The following is a 20108-nucleotide window of genomic DNA, read 5'->3' on the forward strand; positions in this document are numbered from 1 at the left end:
CCCCACAGTCCAAAGACATGCGGTACAGGTGAATTGGGTTGGCTAAATTGACCGTAGTTTGTGAATGTTTGTGTGGATGTTTCCCAGAAATGGGTTTTGGCTGGAAGGGCATCTTTGCCATCAAAATTTGCTGGATAAGTTGGCGGTTCATTCTGCTGTGGCGACCCCGGATTATTAAAGGGACTAAGCCGACAAGAAAATGAATGAATGAATGAAAATTATAAAGAGATCAGATATTTTGTTTAAATATTTTAGTTTTTTTGCCTTGCTAATGTTGCTAAAGTAAAATAAAAATCCTAATATGCCAAAATTTATTGTTAAAAAAGATTAATTATCGATATCGAATGATACTAAACATTTGCTATATTGCCCAGCCTTACTACTAAAAACCTGTGCAAAATACTGTAAATTTGCAGAAATGCCATGCAGCGTACATGTTGAATTTTAATAAAAGGCATTGTAAACTACTATAACCTTCTGTCAATCACTTATTAGTGGGTGAAAGAGGGGTCACTGGCTAAACTGCTGGCTCTGCCATTGCTTGTCGATTTCCTCTCACGAACTGCATTGGTCCATTTTGACAGGAGATCAATGTGAAGCTCACTAAGTAAGAGCAGGAGCACATCGCAGGCATAAACAATTGTGATAGACTGCTACTCATTGAGAAAAGTTACGATGTGAATGTGTCAGTTGGCCACTGCTCAGAATTTCAATTTCAAATTTAGACTCAGTTCCTTAATTGGAGTTTGATTTGAAATGAGGTCACAAATGGAATGCAGAAATACAATTCGAATTTGAATCAAAGCGACGAGGGTAATGTCTAAATAGGATACACGGCCGGCCGGAAGTGCGATATGCACAACAGTATAGCAGCATTTTTTGGTGACCCCTGCTGGATAACAATAATTAATGTGTTTACAGTACTGTGATGGTTGGGTTTAGGGTTAGGGTAGGGGTAGACGTAAAAAAAAAATTATCTGGTAATTTAATAGATAACTTACTAAGTATAACTACTGTTTTTATTATACTGTGATGGTTGGGTTTAGGGTTGGGGTAGGGGTAGACCTTAATATAATACAATAAAGGGGAAATTTAATAAATAATATAAATAATTTTTGTTAACTTCCGGCTGCAACCATATCTGATTTAGCAACAACCAAATACATTTAAACCATTCATGCAACAAATCTTTTTGAGTATTTGGAATGTTGACTGTTGGATTGGGCGGCATGGTGGCTCAGTGGTTAGCACTGTAAAAAGGTCACTGTTTCGAGCCCTGGCTGGCTTCGGGTGTTCCGGTTTCCCCCAGAGTCCAAACACTAATATAGGTGAATTGGATAAACTAAATTGCCCATACTCAGTGCTTAGTTTGTAAATGAATAATTCCCGGAACAAAACCAGGAAACAAAAGTTACCGTGACCGACGTCCACCACACAATTTCAGTTTTCCCGGAACATGACATCATTAAAAAGCGTTAAAAAAGAGCATCACATTTCTGAATGGTCTTGAATTATTTTGTGCCATAAAACATTAAAGGTCAGTCACGAATAATTAAAAAAATAACTACAAGCATAAATCGTCTGAACAATCACAATTCTGTTCACTATTATGTGCCAAGTAAAATACATTCAAGAGTTCACACTTAGCTGATGATTGATTATAAAGTGTGTTTGGCATGCTGTCCTGGGAGAGAGCCCTGAGCTCATAAGATCCTCGAGCTCGGGGCTCTCTCCTGTTTGCAAGGCGAGAGGGGAGTTTGAGCTCAGGTAGATCTCGAGAACTCCCCTGCTATAGCAGCTAATGAACAGATAATGATTGCTCTTAAGAGATAACTACGTACCAGGAGCATGTCGATAGTGCTGATTTGGATTAGTCAATTAACTTTAGTTGCATGTTTTTGGACGGTGGGAGTAAACCGGGGAACCTGGGAGAAACCCACGTGAGCACGGGGAGAACGTGTAAACTCTGGACAGAAGCGTCGACTGGCTTAGTAAGGACTAGAACCAGTGATGTTCTTGCTGTGAGGCAACAGTGCTAACCACTGGGCCACCGGGACTCCCATCTAGCAAATGAGGAGAAGTAGGGGCGAAGGGGGAACTTAGGGTAGTTATAGTGGTTTAGGAATCCTCTGATTTGTCAATCTTAAAATTGACAACTGCGGGACTGGCCGCAAGCAATCATAAGCAGGTGAATCATAAGCAGGTGAACCTCTTGAATTACTTTAGAAATAAACTTCACATAATTAAATGACTCACGCAGTCTAATCTTCAAGAAGAGCCCACAGTTACCTCTTCAGTCATGTTTTGTGGCTGACATGAGATCGCTTTGCTTTGTCTCCCGCTACCCTGATCCATTTGCGCAGGTTCAACTTCTTAGGAGCTCTTTTGATCAGGCTCATTTTCAGATTTACTCATGGTTTTTATTATTGATATATACTTGACAGCCTATTTGCTATTTTGAAAATACAAATATTATTTAGGTAGACCACTGTTACTTTATTTATTTCGCTGCTCACTGCATGCGAACCAATCGCCAACCAATGAGAGTGATTGTAAACCTAAGAAAGCCAATTGGTTGGAAATATTGTTGAGGGTCAATCGTTAAATGTGACTTTTGCTTTACCTTGCGCATGGTGACCACCATGTCATGGTGAATACCAGGATTTAAAACACGAATCTGACATTTTCCAGAACAGGTAAGCTAAATTGCCCGTAGTCTATGTGTTAATGAGTGTGTATGGGTGTTTCCCAGTACTTGGTTGCAACTGGAAGGGCATCTGCTGCGTAAAACATATGCTGGAATAGTTGGTGGTTCATTGCGCTGTGGCAACCCCTGATGAATAAAGGGACTAAGCCAAAGGAAATGAACGAATGAAAGACTGTTGGGTTGAAAAGTAGTTTGAAAGTTTGTAAGAGGTTTGAAGGTTAGCAGCTAAACCCAGAAAACGAGAGCGAGGGATTGAAGGGCTCTCGATTTCCGATGCTTCTTTTCCTCCTGTCCGGCTTAATAAACATCCAGTTAGCTGCCGACAGGAAGACCAAATCCCATCCCATTGAGCTCAGAAAAGCCACCTAGCTCCTCAAAGAACAGATTCACGCCATTCAGATGTCATGCCTGAAAGCCAAACCTGTTAGTCTTTATGCTATAATCAGCGATGGAGGTAACATATTTATTAGGTAATATATTATAGGTGGGCGCAGATTGATTTTTTAAATCTAGATTAATCTCATTGTAATCTTGGAAATAATCTAGATTAAAATAGCTCATTTGAATTCTGCCGAAGGCATTCAGAAATCGTCGCTTGGGTTTAGGGAAGGAGGAGGAGGCCAATTGGCCGATTTGCTGGCCGCCCGCTCTATCGTTCAGTCAGTAAGTCAGTCGGACAGACGGTCGCTGTACAGCGGCCTCCGCTTATGAGAGGCATTCGAGACGCAAAAAAGCACGCTCATCGGCCTCTTACGGATTCGCGAAAACAAAAACTGCACAATTACTACCTCCCGGGACGTATTTCACGTTATCACGTATTTCAGAAACGTCCGCGGGGCTACGTTTCCACAATGAGCCTGGGTTGTTTTTACTTGATAGCGGGGTGTCACGATGGCACAGTGGGTAGCACAATCGCCTCACAGCAAGAACTTCGCTGGTTAAAGCCCTGTCTGGGTCAGTTGGCATTCCTTTGAGGAGTTTGCTTGTTCTCCCGGTGTTGGCGTGGGTTTCCTTTGGGTGCTCCAGCTTCCCCCACAGTCCAAACACATGCGCTATAGGGGAATTAAATAAACTAAATTATTAAACCAAGTTGTAGTGTATGTGTGTGAATGCAAGAGTGTTTCCCATTGTTGGGTTGTGGCTGGATAGGCATCCTCTCTGTAAAACATATGCTGTGGCAACTCCAGATTATCAAAGGGATTAAGCCGAAAAATGAATGAAAGCGAATCTTAAAGCATCACATCTGCGTGTGGTCCATCTCTGGTTTAACATTATCTGTGTTGCTAGCATGTATATTAGCGATGTACGCTTTTAAACTAGCATCAGAATGTAATCAGTATAATGTGTGTCCCAGTACGCCAGCATCTAACGAAGTTTTGACTCCCAGGAGTGAGTCGCAGCAGTTAATCATGATGGCGTTCATGGGAAATGTGGAAAGGCATTTTGATGAGCTTTTGTTTTCTGTGCATAGTTGGTATTTTTCATTCCGCTGTCTTGCAATTGACAGTTTTTCATTAAACTGTGGCAGTTGCGTATAGTTAATGTCTTATTGTTCAGTTGCTGATTGAGAGTCCGCGTAAATCTTTCTGACAATAAAACTCTCTCAGGAGCGCAACATCATCGAACCAACGGCATCTTTATTAAGGCCATTCAATAAAAGAAGTCCGATAATTGCTGTCACTCTCTGAGACCAGTTTATTATACGATAGAGATTCAACAAACGTCTTTGTTTTTGACTTAATAGCCATCAAGAGGCCACTGAGATGTTTAGTTGCTTTCATTTCTTAGCTTGCTGACTCCAGTCGATGGCTTTTGTGTTTTCTTGCTTTGCTCGCATTGTTGTGCTGTAGCACTGATTAGATTTGCTCAGCTCTGCTCTGGCCAATCCGTTTAAGAAAGGAGAGCCGAGCCAAAGCCTGTTTTGATGCAGAAATGGATGCAGGCGTCGCTGAGCGAAGGCCTCGAGACTGTTTCAGGCCTGCAGTTCATGAATGACTTGAAGCGAAATAGGATGTGTGCAATATTTATCACCTGTGATAAGATTGTGATTGTTTTAACAGTGATCTGGCGTTTTCAATCATGTCTGTCACTTTACAAAAAAAAAAAAAACACACACACAAACAAGTCCTGAGACTTAAAAGCATTGATCAACTTATACATAACTTTGATATGTGGAAATTACCAGAGATGTTGGAATATCTAGTCAATTCCACAACCCAGGCTCATTCTGAAAACGTAGTCCAGCGGACGTTTCTAGAGACTGCGAAATACGTCCCGGGAGGTACGTATGGCTGCATTTAATTTTTTTAAGCGAACGCTACGGAACAGTGTGACGCCGTTCCCTTTCGCGCTTGCCGGCTGACCGCTTACCTCCGTGTGGAGGGCTTTCCCGCTGCAGTCAGTTTGTCCGGTCAGCTCATCATGTGCGTCGGCGGACTTCAGATGCAGAGAGGAGGAGTTGACAAAGGCGTCCGGGTTCGAGTCCGGGGAAGAGCGGTTCCAGAAACCAGGTAAGACAAAAACAGAATCCAAAAAATAAAGCAAACGAGTTCATAACAGGGTGAGAACGCGGTGAAATACGAAAAACAGACGAGGGTTTTTTTTTCTAGACGGCTTTTCTAAATTGTTCCTCGGGTTTAGGGAAGTGAGCGGGTGGGCGGGTCAGTCGGTAAAACTGGTTGGGTTCAGGGAAGGAGGAGGTTGGGTCAGCCGATTGGCCGGTCACGCAGTCAATCATTCGGTCAGTCAGACAGCAGCCTCTGGTGGGTTGACGCGAGAACAGCGCGGGCGCGAATGGCACTCGCGAGAGACGTTTGAGATACAAAAAAGCACGCACAGCGGCCTCTCGCGGATTCGCGAAAACAAAAACTGCACTAATACGTACCTCCCGGGATGTATTTTGCGGTCTCCAGAAACGTCCTCTGGATTACGTTTTCAGAATGAGCCTGGGTTGCAATTCCATGCGTGTTCAATAAGAAAAGGTCTGGAGAGTGTTTTCTTCAATGCCAAAAATATTAGTAATTTATTAGATACAAATGAATAATTCGATGACAGAGCTCTGGGTTACATTACCCCAATGCACTACAAGAATTACTACAAGAGGTTTGCAACTAACATACATTTCCTGACTCCAGCATATATACACAACTAATATTAACCGGTGGAGTTTTGGTTTAACGTCACTTATCAGTCATTCTGCAGTCCTTTGGCTCTTTGTAACCCCTAGACATACTTCCTCTTTCTGCAACCCTTCTCTGCATACCAGGACTGAACAATTACATGCATCTTTAATATATTTCACAACTTCTACAAGCATCATGACAACTTGTGACATGTCTAGACTTTATATTAAACAAAGGCCCCCACACTTATTCTTGTGTGTCTGGTCAAGTGTGTCTGGTCAAGATGTGTTATAATACAATAGAAAAGATTGATTAATCTGTTGTTAGTCTAAGCATTCTTCTAATAAATAAAAACACAAAAGTAATAAAAATAAATTACTTTTCTCCAACAATGTATAAAGTACTACAAAACCCAGACTTAAGTAAAAGTATAAGTGCTCTATCAAAAAAGTGACTTGAGTAGAAGTTGAAGTGCTCTTTAAGCACCGTACTTAAGGGGAAGTACTAAAGTATTCAACATTTTTTGTATTTAAGTATTGCAAGTAGTATATATCAAATTTACTACTCAAGTACTAAAAGTAAAAGTACAAGTATTGTGTAATGTAGTTATTAAAGAAAGCAGTCAAAAGACATATTGTTTTGTTTATTTATTTATTTTTTTATAATTATTTTTTATTGGTTTTTCACCTTTATTATGACATGACGGTAGAGATTTTAGACAAGAAAGCATTAGGAGCAGAGAGAGGGGAAGGATCGGCCAGGAATTGAACTCAGGTCGCCGTGAGCACATCTGTGCTATACGTCTCTGTGCACAGTACCACTAGGCTACTGGTACCAGCTGTTTTGTTTATTTTAAATATATATTTTTGGGGCACCTGATTAAGCAGAACGAAAAGAAGCATAGCTTACAATGCTGTTTTTCCCTCGCGCTTGAACAACAGATCTCACAGATTATAACATCTTTAACACAAAGTTTCAAACTTGTGTGTCACAAAAACGCTATTATCGCTATTAATTGCTGTTAGCTACTCTTTCAACAAATAACAATATAAGAATGATAGTTATAATGATGATAATAACAGGAAGGGAAACCCTTGTTTTTGAATTATATTTTGAGAGGTAAAGCTGGGTTTCATCAGCATAGCAGTGGTAGGAAAATCCATGTTTCTGGATGACTGATCCTAAATGATTTGCATCATCACTGATGACAGGTAATGCTTAAAATATAAACAAGTTGTCCTAAGATGCATAAATTATTAGGTTTCTACTTTTTTCTTGTGCTTGAATGTTAACGCGGCCCTCCTATGAATTGTCAGTCACTGAAACGGCCCCCTCGCCAGTTTGAGTTTAAGACCCCTACCCTAGACCCAATGATGGGTGCTTCTCTGCCAAGAACTATTGACCCATTCTGGAGAACCGTGTGCACCCAATGGGTCAAACTTGTATCCTGAAAGCACTGCCATGTATATTATACACACAGCAAGACTGCTGACAGAATGGTTTGATGAACATGAAAGTTAAACACCTCCCATGGCCTGCACAGTCACCCGATCTAAATATTATTGAGCCACTTTAGGGTGTTTTGGAAGAGCGAGTCAGGAAATTTTATCCTCCACCAGCACCACAATCCCTCTGGCCAGAGCTTGTATCTGTCATTCCCAAGACGAATTGATGCTGTATTGGTTGCAGAAGGAGTTCCTACACCATATTATTGATTTATTGTGCTTTAAAACCAAGCGTTTCAGTTTCATTGTCCAACCCCTGTATGTTTTAATACATTAGACATCATTATATATTTCCAGATATCCTATATCCAGATAGGAACTTAAATAAAATGATAGCTAATTAAAGTGTTTTCAATTATTGCTTAGTGCACCTTTCAGCACTCAAACCCCAAGCACACTTGCAGCCAATCAGCAGAAAGGTGCTTGTCTAGTAATTATAGTGGAGATATTCAAAGGGCCGGGGTCGTATTGGGCTATAGGCGTGTTTGTTTTGGTGCATTCAGCTCTTCATTCCGCTTCTCCTCTGTTTTTCAGGAGGCTGATGCTCTGAAGTCCTCAGAGAAGATCTGCAGGCAGCTGATTTATCACCTCACTCCTCACTCCAAGTGGAGCAGACAGAACGTGCCCAGGAGGAAAACTCAAGCCTGGTAAGAGTCTCACGTCTGTCCATCTGGGCCTTATTAGGAGACACCAGACAGTGAGGACAACACGCCTCACATCTGCGCTGACAGATCCAAATACAGACGAAACCAGATTAGCCATTCCTGACGTCGCCATAAGACGCTTAAACCGGGCTACCAAAGTTTAATTGGGTTAATGTCAAGCCGCTTCAATTACTTAGAGGAACACTGTTCAGTATTACAATCTGGTCGTCATTTACTCAGCCTCTCCCTACAAAACTACGCCTCTGTGCATTTAGTGGAACAAAAAAGTGTGGGTTTCAACACTATAATCCACAAACGGAGCCACAATCGATTAATCCTGATGCTTTCCATCATGTAAAAGTGCAGGAGATGTTCCCCTTGAGGTGCATCTGAATGAAGTGATGGCAGAAACTGCAATCTTGCTACACACCCCTCTTGATCTCATCTCTGATTGGCGTTTTCAAATAAGTCCAGGTGAAGCAGTAGGTGAATGTTTCTTTGTGTGTCAAGTAACTATTGGTGAGATATAAAAATGGGCATGGTCATGTTGGGTTCTGGTCCAGGACTGCACATTTACTGATGGGAATGCGGCTTCAGCTTTTGCGCGCCCCCCCTTCAATCCAACTATATTTTATAACAGGCAAGTGATAAAATGTGGAAATATTTCCATCAATAAATTAAAGATATTTTTTCATAAAGTAATCAATATGCTTCAAAAATACAGTTTCGCATTTCTGAACACAACTGAAACAGTATGAAGTAGTAAAAGGTATAATTACATTAAGCATGTTAAGTCGCAATCTCATACCAGCCCAAATTTCTTCTCAATTTAATTTTCCCTCACTAAATGATTATAGCACCTTGACTAGCCTTGCTGTTGGACTTTTTAGACTACATTTGTCGAAACAAAATGATAGACATGGGAGTCCTAAAGGGCAAAAGAACATTGCAATTACTTCTCAGATGCATACTGTGAGAAGTGTAAGGTCTGTCTTTGCAAGAACAATTGAGTGAAACTGCTAAAAGGGAAATAAAAAAGACTGTCAAATGTTTAGTGTAAAAAAAACAGAAACAAACTGTGTGAAATGTTCTATTTAATTGAAATGTTATAACTTTGTTTGTAGCTAAAATTAAAATACTTTTGAGCTAAGAAGTTCCCAAAAGGCCTGATGAATCCATATGATACATAATAAATTCATAAAAACATGTATATGGTATGAAAAATGGAGGGAGGGGTGGAATGATTTTTTAATTTAATAAAATACAATATTATATGCGTATAAAATGCTAAATAAACATTTTTAGCAAAAAATATATATATATTATTAGAAACTTTTAATATGGATAATTTTAAAAAATAGTTTTGGCACAATGGCGCCCCCCATGTGTGTCGCCCATGTGTGTCGCATATACTGCATACCCCTTTTTTGCGCCACTGGTTCTGGTCATGTTTGTTTTGGTTCTTTGTGTCAGACCAAATCCCAAAACACTTGGAGACAATCAGCAGAAAGGGGCATTATATATTCGAAAGGGGAAGGGTCTTGTTGTGTTGTGGGTGTATTTGTTTTGATACTTAGTGTTGGACCAAATCCTTAGAATAAATTACAGCCAATCAGCTGTGAGGGGTGTGTCTAGTAACAATAGTTGAGGTATTAAAATGGGCGGAGTCTTGATGTGTTATGGCCGTGCTTGTTTTGGTTCTTTGTGTTGGACCAAATCACAAAACAAAATTGCAGCCAATCAGCAGTAAGGGGCGTGTCTAGTAACTTTAGTGAAGATATAAATATGGGCGGGGTTTTGTTGGGTTTTGAGCATGCTTGTTTTGGTTCCTTGTTTAGGAATCCAAAAACACACTTACAACCAATCATCAGTAAGGGTTGTGTCTAGGAACTATAGTGAAGAAGTCAAAAGGTGCGTTGTCTTGTCTGATTAGAGGCATGTTTGTATTGGACCAAATCCCCCCCAAAAAAATTGCAGCCAAACAACAGTAAGGGGTGTGTCTTGCAAATATAATGGAGATATCAAATGGGGTGGGGACTACTTGGATAATCTGTGGGTTTGTTTTGTTTTTTTGCTTCAGACCAAAACCCAAAACATACTTGCAGCCAATCAATAGTAAGGGGCGTGTCTTGTAACTATAAAGGAGATATCAAATGGGGCTGGGTTCTTGTTGGGTTATGAGCACATTTGTTTTAGCTCTTTGTGTTCAACCAAATCCCAAAACAATTGAAGCCAATCAGCTGATAGGGGCGTGTCTAGTAACTATAGTGGAGATATCAAAGGGGGCGTGGTCTTGTTTGGTCTTGGGCGTGTTTGTTGTGGTACTTTGTATTCGAGCAAATCCCAAAACAATTGAAGCCAATCAGCTGATAGGGGCGTGTCTAGTAACTATAGTGGAGATATCAAAGGCGGCAAGATCTTGTTTTGTTTTGGGCATGTTTGTTTTGGTGCTTTGTGTTCGACCAAATCCCAAAACAATTAAAGCCAATCAGCAGAAGGAGGCATGTCTTGTAGCTATAGCGGAGAATTCAAAGGGGGCGTGGTCTTGTTTGATTATGGGCAGGTTTGTTTTGGTGCTTTGTGTTGGACCAAATCCTAAAACAAGTGAAGCCAATCAGCAGAAGGAGGCATGTCTTGTAGCTATAGCGGAGAATTCAAAGGGGGCGTGGTCTTGTTTGATTATGGGCAGGTTTGTTTTGGTGCTTTGTGTTGGACCAAATCCTAAAACAAGTGAAGCCAATCAGCAGATAGGGGCGTGTCTTGTAACAATAGTGGAGATTTCAAAGGGGGCGTGGTCTTGTTTGGTTTTGGGCATGTTTGTTTTGGTACTTTGTATTCGACCAAATCCTAAAACAAGTGAAGCCAATCAGCAGATAGGGGCGTGTCTTGTAACAATAGAGGAGATTTCAAAGGGGGCTTGGTCTTGTTTGGTTTTGGGCATGTTTGTTTTGGTACTTTGTATTCAAGCAAATCCCAAAACAATTGAAGCCAATCAGCAGATAGGGGCGTGTCTAGAAACTTTAGTGAAGATATTAAAAGGCCTTGTTGGGTTGCTTTTGGTGCGTTCAAATTTTTACATTGCTTGGTCCACCTTTAAGTTCCTCAAGCCTTAACGAAGATCTTAAAATCTATATATTTCCCAACTTTTTTGCTAAACAAACCTATAATATTGCTTCTTTCAATTCTATGATCCACCAACGGCGCTACAATCAACTGATCCTGAAGCTTTCCATCATGTAAAAGTGCAGGAGATGTTCCCCTCGAGGTGCAGATGGCAGATATTGCAATCTTGCTAGATACGACTCTTGATATCATCTCTCATGATTGGCGTTTTCAAATACACCCAGGTAAAGCATCAGATGAATGTTTCTCTCAGATGAATTCCCCCATCAGACATCATGATTTCGCACCAAACAGCACAGCAAACACAGGTGTGGTGAGCGAGTCGTTACGAAACAGAAAGTCTTTTAATGGTATCCATGTTCTCTCCCCATCCCAGAGCAATTAACCCAGTTCGGGAGATTTCAACAGCTGCAGATTACTCTCTGTGCTCCTTGTTTTATCACCAACTCATCTCCAAACAAGCCCGAACAATAACAAGCCGTCGACTCCATCGCGCACGTAATTCATGAACCTCTGCTCCCTCAATCTCCATCACGAAAGCCTAATCTGCAGAAATGGCTGCCTAGCATGTATTGTCACATCCTTGAAAGCGATCATGTGGGAGATGATGGAGCGTTTTAGAGTAGCAAGACACATGTTAGAGGGAGGATTGCAGATACTTTTATCACACTGCACTCTTTTGAAAGAATCTACAGCTGTATCTCAGCAAAATGTTGTCTTTCTCTAACAAACCATACATTAATAATAAAAAAATTCTATTTATTCAGCTTTTGGATGGCGTATAAATCTCTATTTTCCAAAAAATTTGCAATTTTTTGGGGGTCCTGATTACTGATGTTGATGCGCTGCGAACATGCTTGTCTTATTTAAAGTTTTAAAGTCTTGTTTCTAGTCCAAATGAATTCCTAAATCGGGAAGCTTTTTCTAAACAAGCAAAATACACCCACTTGCCACTTTATTAGGTACACCTGTCCACAATTTACCCATCTACTTCCAGCAGGATAATGCACCACGTTATAAAGCGTGCATCATCTCAGACTGGTTTCTTAAACACGACAACGAGTTCACTGTACTCAAATGGCCTCCACAGTCATCAGATCTCAATCCAATAGAGCAATTTGGGATGTGGTGAAATGGGAGATTCGCATAATGGATGTGCGGCCGACAAATCTGCAGCAACTGTGTGATGCTATCATATCAATATGGAGAAAAAATCTCTAAGGAATATTTCCAGTAGCTTGTTGAATCCATGCCATGAAGGTTTAAGGCAGTTCTGAAGGCAAAAGAGGGTCCAACCCGGTACTAGTAAGGTGTACCTAATAAAGTGGCCGGTGAGTGTATTTTAATAATAGATCACAAAGTGAATACACTGAGATGAAACTAAATTTACCCTTCGATGCCTCACACACTTCACTATAAATGTAAAGAAATACAGTCTTTAACAGCTCATCCTGGAGAAAGATTTCAGTAAAAGTAACTGCTCACTGGGTTGGATCACCATGAGGACGAGTAAATAATGACCGAATTCTCATTTTTAGCTGCACTTTCACCTGAACTCGCAGCTCACATGCAAACAAATGCATTTTTCTCTCTGAGCTCGAGTCTCTCTGATACTCTTTCAGGTTTCCCCTCCGGCCACCAAACGTCTCTCTTTAAAGCTTTTCTTGGAGACACATGAGGAAAAAAAAAATCAATGTGGTTTAAAGGAGCCTGAAAGCTCTGCTACAGAATCTCAGGATGAGGAAAACATCTCTCCTCTTGTTCTCTTAAAGCAGAACTGCCTGACAGTCCGTACGTTAACCAGAGCGAGGTTACATAGAGCCGAATATCTTGAAACTTGTTTTTCATGCATCACCTTTCAGCAGCCAAAAGGAGTTGTAAAATGTTGGGAAAAATCTGCCAATGGCGAAGCAAAATAAATCTTGTTTTCAGTTTTGACATGAGACTATTTAGTTTACCCCATTGTCAGATTATTTAGCTTGAAAAAATCTTCATTTTGGCATTTAAAACATGACAATACACACTAACCGGTCACTTTATAAGATACAACTCACTAGTACCGGGTTGGACCTGCCTTCAGAACTGCCTTACTTCTATGTGGCATGGATTACAACAAGGTACTGGAAAATTCCTCAGAGATTTTGCTCCATATTGACATGATAGCATCACACAGTTGCTGCAGATTTTGGTCGGCTTCACATCCATGATGTGAATCTCCCATTCCACCACATCTCAAAGCTGATCTATTGGATTTGGATCTGGTGACTGTGGAGGCCATTTGAGTACAGTGAACTCATTGTCATGTTCAAGAAACCAGTCTGAGATGATTCACGCTTTATGACATGGTGTGTTATCCTGCTGGAAGTAGCCATCAGAAGATGGTACACTGTGATAAAGGGATGGACATGGTCAGCAACAATACTCAGGTAGGCTGTGGCGTAGACACCATGCTCAACTGATACTAATGGGCCCAAGAAAATATCCCGCACACCATTAAACCACCACCACCAGCCTGAACCGTTGATACAAGGCAGGATGGCTTCATGCTTTCATGCTGTTGATGCCAAATTCTGACCCGACCATCCGAATGTGGCAGCAGAAATGGAGACTCATCAGAGTAGGCAACGTTTCTCCAATCTTCTATTGTCCAGTTTTGGTGAGTCTGTGTGAATTGTAGCCTCAGTTTCCTGTTCTTAGCTGATAGGAGCAACACCCGGTGTGGTCTTCTGCTGCTGTAGCCCATCCGCCTCAAGGTTGGACGTGTTGTGTGTTCAGGGATGCTCTTCTGCAGACCTCGGTTGTAACGAGTGCTTATTTGAGTTTCTGTTGCCTTTCTATCAGCTGGAACCAGTCTGGCCATTCTCCTCTGACCTCTGGCATCTACAAGGCATTTGCGCCCACAGAACTGCCGCTCACAGGATACTTCCTCTTTTTCAGAGCATTCTCTGTAAACCCTAGAGATGGTTGTGCGTGAAAATCCCAGTAGATCAGCCGTTTCTGAAATACTCAGAGCAGCCCATCTGGCACCATCAACCATTCCAAGTTCAAAGTAACTTAAATTCCCTTTCTTCCCCATTCTGGTGCTCGGTTTGAACTGCAGCAGATCGTCTTGACCATGTCGACATGCATTGAGTTGCTGCTATGTGATTGGCTGATTAGAAATTTGCATTAACGAGCAGTTGGTCAGGTGTACCTAATAAAGTGGCCGGTTAGTGTATATTTCAATATATTTGTATAGAATTTGCAGTATTTAAATATATAAAAATGCATTATATATTTGTGAATATGTTTAAATATTACTTTAATATTATATTTAAATAATATATTTTATAATATGGCTAGGCAGTGGCGCAGTAGGAAGGGCTGTCGCCTCACAGTTAGAAGGTCGCTGTGCTGCTGGTTCGAACCTCAGCTTAGTTGCCGTTTTTGTGTGTAGTTTGCATGTTCTCCCTGCGTTCGCGTGGGTTTCCTCCGGGTGCTCCGGTTTCCCCTACAGTCCAAAGACATGCGGCACAGGTGAATTGGGTAGGCTAAATTGTCCGTAGTGTGTGAATGTTTCCGAGAGATGGGTTGTGGCTGGAAGGACATCTTCTGCGTAAAAACTTGCTGTGTTTAAAATCTGCTCTGGATTTCAGGCTAATCACCCACGTATTCCTGCTAGCTTGGGGAAAAGCCCCTCGTGCGAGAGCTTGAAAACAGCACAGCAGCAGTTGTTATTTCATCAAGCCGGAGCTCCTGCAAGGCAAGCGTTTGCCTCTCAGTCGTAACAGCCTCTGAAACACACAGCGAATGATGAATCTGTTTAATAAAGCAGTCAGCAGGGGTGAGCAGGAGGCGCTGTGTAATTATTCCCTCTCGTATGGATGCTCGGCTCTGCTATGACCGGTTGCATGCAGTATTTTTTTACCGGTGCAGATTCCCACCTGCATTAAAAGCCCACCTGAAATCTAAATTTGGTTGTTAGGTGTTAGTATCAATATGTTAGTCTTAAAGGGCTCCAGAGAGCAGGGTTAATGTGAGAGGATTGACAGCAGATCAAGCTGACCCACATGAGGGCTGTTTTGGCTGCGTGTCACTGACATATTGTGCCCAACACATGTGCTGCAGCTCGGGTTGCAGATGTGTGATGCTGGCGGTCGGTCAGTGAGCCGCACGTGTCCAGCCGAGAGCTCCACGGCCTTTTAGCCCACATTTGAAGCTTACGGTGACCTTGTTCGATCTGTTTTGTGTCCCACATCCCTGTGTTGTGTCATGTTTACATCCCTGCGGACATTCACTCGTGATGACTCGGAGATTATTCGAGAAAGGCACATTCAGTCTGCATGGTTTAGCCGTCTACTCTGATTTATCTTATTTTGAGGATATTTAGACTATTCTCATTAGGGGGAAATAAGAGAAAATTAACACTGAGAGAATGTAGATTGTCTTTGAATTGAATGTGGTTTAGTTTCTTATTAAAAAGACTGTACTGTATAAATTATAGCACAGAGTATTTTTATAGGAAGCAAATATAAAATTAGAATTTTAAAGTGTTATTTTAATAAACAAATATGTGTGTTTATGTGTAATTATAATTATATTATTTTATATTATATTATATTATATTATATTATATTATAATTTTGTAATTCTATAATTTGTAGTTTTTATATTCAACTTTTTGTTATTAATTATAATTTTTAAAACTTTTAGTATAATCAATATTATAATTTTGTAATATTATCATTTGTATTTTTTATTATAATTTAATTTTGATTATTAATATATTTAATAATCAAATTAATAGATAATTATATTTTTGAGGCGTTGTTTTCATAAACAAATACATGTGTGTGTGTGTGTGTGTGTGTGTACTTTTGTGTGTGTTTATATATAATCATAATTATAGTTTTTTATTATAATCAATATTATAATTCTGTAATATTGTCATTTCTATTTTTTATTATAATTTTGAGTATTTATTTATCATTTTAAAGTGTTATTTTACTAAACAAATACATATATGTGTGTATATTTATGTGTGTGTATATATAGTTATAATTAATTATAGTTAGATAGATAGTAGGTAGTGCTGTCGCCTCACAGCAAGAAGGTTGCTGGTTTGAACCTCGGCTCAGTTGGTGTTTCTGTGTGGAGTTTGCATGTTTACCCTGCATTCACGTGGGTTTCCTCCGGGTGCTCCGGTTTCCCCCACAGTCCGAAGACATGCGGTACAGGTGAATTTGGTAGGCTAAAATGTCTGTATTGTATGAATGTGTGTGTGGATGTTTCCCAGAGATGGGTTGCGGCTGGAAGGGCATCTGCTGCGTAAAAACTTGCTGGATAAGTTGGCGGTTCATTTCGCTGTGGAAACCCTGGATTAATAAAGGGACTAAACTGACAAGAAAATGAATGAATATTATAATTAGTAATTTTTGAATGTTATCATTTTGAATATTGTTATAATTAATAGTTATATTTTTAATAATAAGTTGTTAATAATACCACAACCGAGAACTCTGCAAAGAAGAAAAGGAGAGCTGATTTTTTTTCTGTCATCGATTTAAGGAAGCTCTGAAGTTTAATTTGGTCTACATCTAGTCAAATATTATTTACTATCATCATGGCAAAGATAAACTAAATCAGTTATTAGAGATGAGTTGCTCTGGTTTCCCCCACAGTCCAAAAACATGCGGCACAGGTGAGTGAATAAACTAAATTGGCCGTAGTGTATGTGAGTGTGTGCAAGAGTGTGTGGCTGTTTTCCACTGTTGGGTTGTAGCTGGAAGGGCATCTGCTGCGTAAAACATTTGCTGGATAAGTTGGCGGTTCATTCCGCTGTGGCGACCCCATATTAATATAAGGACAAGGCCGAAAAGAAAATGACTGAATAAAGTGTTATTTTAATAAACAAACACATATGTGTGTTTATATTTAATCAATATATATTATATAAAATTATATATAATCTTATAATTATAAAATCTTATAATTTTTTAATGTGTAATTTAAAAATATTATAATTTTGATTATTAAAAATGGATTATTTAATGATTATTACATTTAGTAATCTATCTGTCTGTCTATCTGGGTTATTAGGGTAATGCATTATTTAATATTGATTTTAAAGTTTATTTTAAGTTTAAAAAGTATTAATTTAATCAGTGGCGGCGCAGTGGGTAGCACGTTCGCCTCACAGCAAGAAGGTCGCTGGTTCGAGCCTCGGCTCAGTTGGCGTTTCAGTGTGGAGTTTGCATGTTCTCCATGCCTTCGCGTGGGTTTCCTCCGGGTGCTCCGGTTTCCTCCACAGTCCAAAGACATGCGGTACAGGTGAATTGGGTAGGCTAAATTGTCCGTAGTGTATGAGTGTGTGTGAATGAGTGTGTGTGAATGTTTCCCAGGGATGGGTTGCAGCTGGAAGGGCATCCGCTGCGTGAAAATTTGCTGGATAAGTTGGTGGTTCATTCCGCTGTGGCGACCCTGGATTAATAAAGGAAGTTAGCCGACAAGAAAATGAATGAATTTAATCAGTGAGATTTGTTCACCATTGAGGATTATTAGATATGTCTGTACTGAAAAACAAGACACAAATTGTGTATCTAGATGACACCTCAGTGTCCGCTCCAGCCCTCACGTGCCTGCTGTATTTATTATTATTTGTGTGTTTGTGTTTTCTCTGCTCGCCGGCGTTCGTGTTTGACCCACAAGTGTGTTACGTGTGGTTGGGTCGTCTTCAGGTCACTCTCATCTCTCCGGCTTCGTTTATCAGACTCTTCTGGGTTCTGCTCTCTCTTCTTCCCCTTTGGCCTGCTTTCGCTGCTTCACTTTAATCCAATCAGATTGCCTGTTCTGAGAGCTCGACCTGCACGTCAGACACACACTCGTCCTCCTGCTTTATCCCTCATTAATCCCTCGCCACGTGAGAAACTCCTGCTGCTCTAAACTGTAGTGTTTCCTCCTTGTGCTGTGCGTTATATAGACAGCTTACACGGAGAGGTATAATTCAGAAACACATTTATTAACAGAACACGAGTAACTCCCACGTTTAATTATCACATGCACTTCAGTCTCACTCACTGACTCTTCAGCACCCCCGAAGTTAAACCAAGGTGGCCCTCTAGTGGAGTGAATACGCAATTACATTATAAGGGCATATAACAGTACACCACATCCCCCTTTTTTCACAGTAAACAATGCAAGCTTTAAACAAGATATATAAACACTGAATGCTAAACTTACAGTCCATATAACAAGGACATTTTTCTTATTTATAGCAAAGTTTACTCTATTACTAGGCAAACATATGTATTCAGTTCATACAGTAGTCCTGAAACCTCACAGGAACTTTCACAACCCGACCACTCCTGGTGGTTGTGGTACTGCTGTTATGTAAAGGTCGATCTGGCAGACACTCTACAGACGAATTTGTCACTTCTTGTGCCCCTGGGATGTGAGCATGTGTATCATTGTGGGTCTCATCCACAGGATCCAATGTTTCTCTGAACTTGTGATTTGTTTTCCTCAGGTGGCGTCTGTTGCGGCGAAACTGTTGTCCTGCTTCATTGACAACATTGTATGACCTTGGCTCATTTCTTTTTGAAACAATGAGACCTGGCTGCCACCCTCTGTTTGTTTCAATGTGTACAGTATTTCCGGCATTCAATTTTGACATGGTTTTTGCTCCTACATTGTAGTGGCACGCTTGCTTCTTTTGCAGGGTTTGGAGCTCCTGGTGAACACCTTTGGGAGTAGCTGGTCGCAGGACTTCACTAGACACTGGTAAGGTGCTCCTTAAGACTCTTCCCATCAGAACTTGAGCTGGTGAATAGGATGTGCCAGTGATAGGGGTATTTCTCAACGAGAGAAGAGCAAGGTGATGATCCACTCCTGATTGTTCTGCTTTTTTCAGGACGTGTTTGACAGTTTTAATTGTTCTTTCCGCCAACCCGTTGGATTGAGGATAGGCTGGACTTGAGTGTGTCACCTTAATGCCCCACTCTGCAGCGAATTTCTTCATTTCATAACTGGCGAAGGGTACGTGATCGCACACCAGCTCTTTTGGAATGCCATGTCTTGCATATACTGTTTTCATTTTTTCAATTACAGTGCGTGCTGTCTTGTCATTGATGTTCATCACCTCAGGAAACTTTGACATGTAGTCAACAATCAAAAGAAATGACTGACCTCTGATTTCGAAGATGTCAGCAGCTACTTTTAACCAGGGAAGCTCTGGGATTTCATGAGAGATGAGTGGCTCTTTCTGATTCCTTGGCTGAAACTGTTGGCACGTTGGACACATCTCAACCATCTGCTCTATATGTTTGGTCATTCCGGGCCAATACAGACATTTTCTGGCATGTGCCTTTGTGCGCTGCATTCCTTGGTGTGAGACATGTAGTTTCTGCAACATCTCTGTTCTCATCGACTCGGGAATCAGTATTCTACCTGATACCAGTAATATGCCATCATGCATGGCAACAGTGTGTCTGACAGGCCAAAACTGATGAATAGAGGGATCAAGTTTCTTTCTGTGTGTCGGCCATCCTGTCTTTTGTGTTTTCACTAGCAGCTGGAGTGTGTTGTCCTTTGCTGTAGCATCTGTAAGCTGCTTCAGCATTTCCTCACTGAGAGCCTCTGTTGCTTCAAGCGAGTATACGACCCGTTCATCACTGAGCTCATCTGTGCTTGTTTGTTGGCCCTCAGTGAAAGCACGTGACAATGTATCGGCAATTAGCATGTCCTTACCAGGCGTATATTGGACTATGAGGTCATATTTTTGTAGCTGTAAAAGCATACGCTGGAGTCTCGCTGGTGCTTTGCTCAGTGGCTTCTTGAAAATAGCCTCTAATGGTTTATGGTCAGATTGAACATTCACACTGCGTCCATAAACATACTGATGGAACTTTTTGGTCGAGAAAACTATCGCCAGCAGCTCCTTTTCAATCTGGGCATAGTTCTTTTCTGTATCTGTTAATGCCCGAGACGCATATGCTATTGGCTGCCCCTCCTGCAGCAGACATGATCCTAA

At 40.8% G+C, this 20108-nt stretch overlaps 1 protein-coding gene and 1 long non-coding RNA gene across 3 annotated transcripts in view; both read left to right on the forward strand.

The window, feature by feature from the left end:
- The window catches only part of lrrc75bb (leucine rich repeat containing 75Bb), a 75807-nt gene that overhangs the window by 27898 nt on the left and 27801 nt on the right, over positions 1–20108 (forward strand). For both annotated transcript variants that reach the window (XR_015500182.1, NM_001386713.2), the window contains 1 exon segment: positions 7869–7981. Coding sequence is in view for 1 of the 2 variants with exons in the window: in NM_001386713.2 (NP_001373642.1) it covers positions 7869–7981 (113 nt within the window). In the remaining variant the exon portion in view is untranslated.
- LOC147842194 (uncharacterized) lies at positions 10099–11863 on the forward strand. Its single transcript, XR_015501684.1, has 2 exons — positions 10099–10582; positions 10836–11863. It is a non-coding gene; the product is annotated as an uncharacterized LOC147842194 (long non-coding RNA).

This window comes from Danio rerio, chromosome 10 (assembly GCF_052040795.2).
Source record: "Danio rerio strain M-AB ecotype USA chromosome 10, GRCz13ab, whole genome shotgun sequence".
In the NCBI taxonomy this organism is placed as follows: domain Eukaryota; kingdom Metazoa; phylum Chordata; class Actinopteri; order Cypriniformes; family Danionidae; genus Danio; species Danio rerio.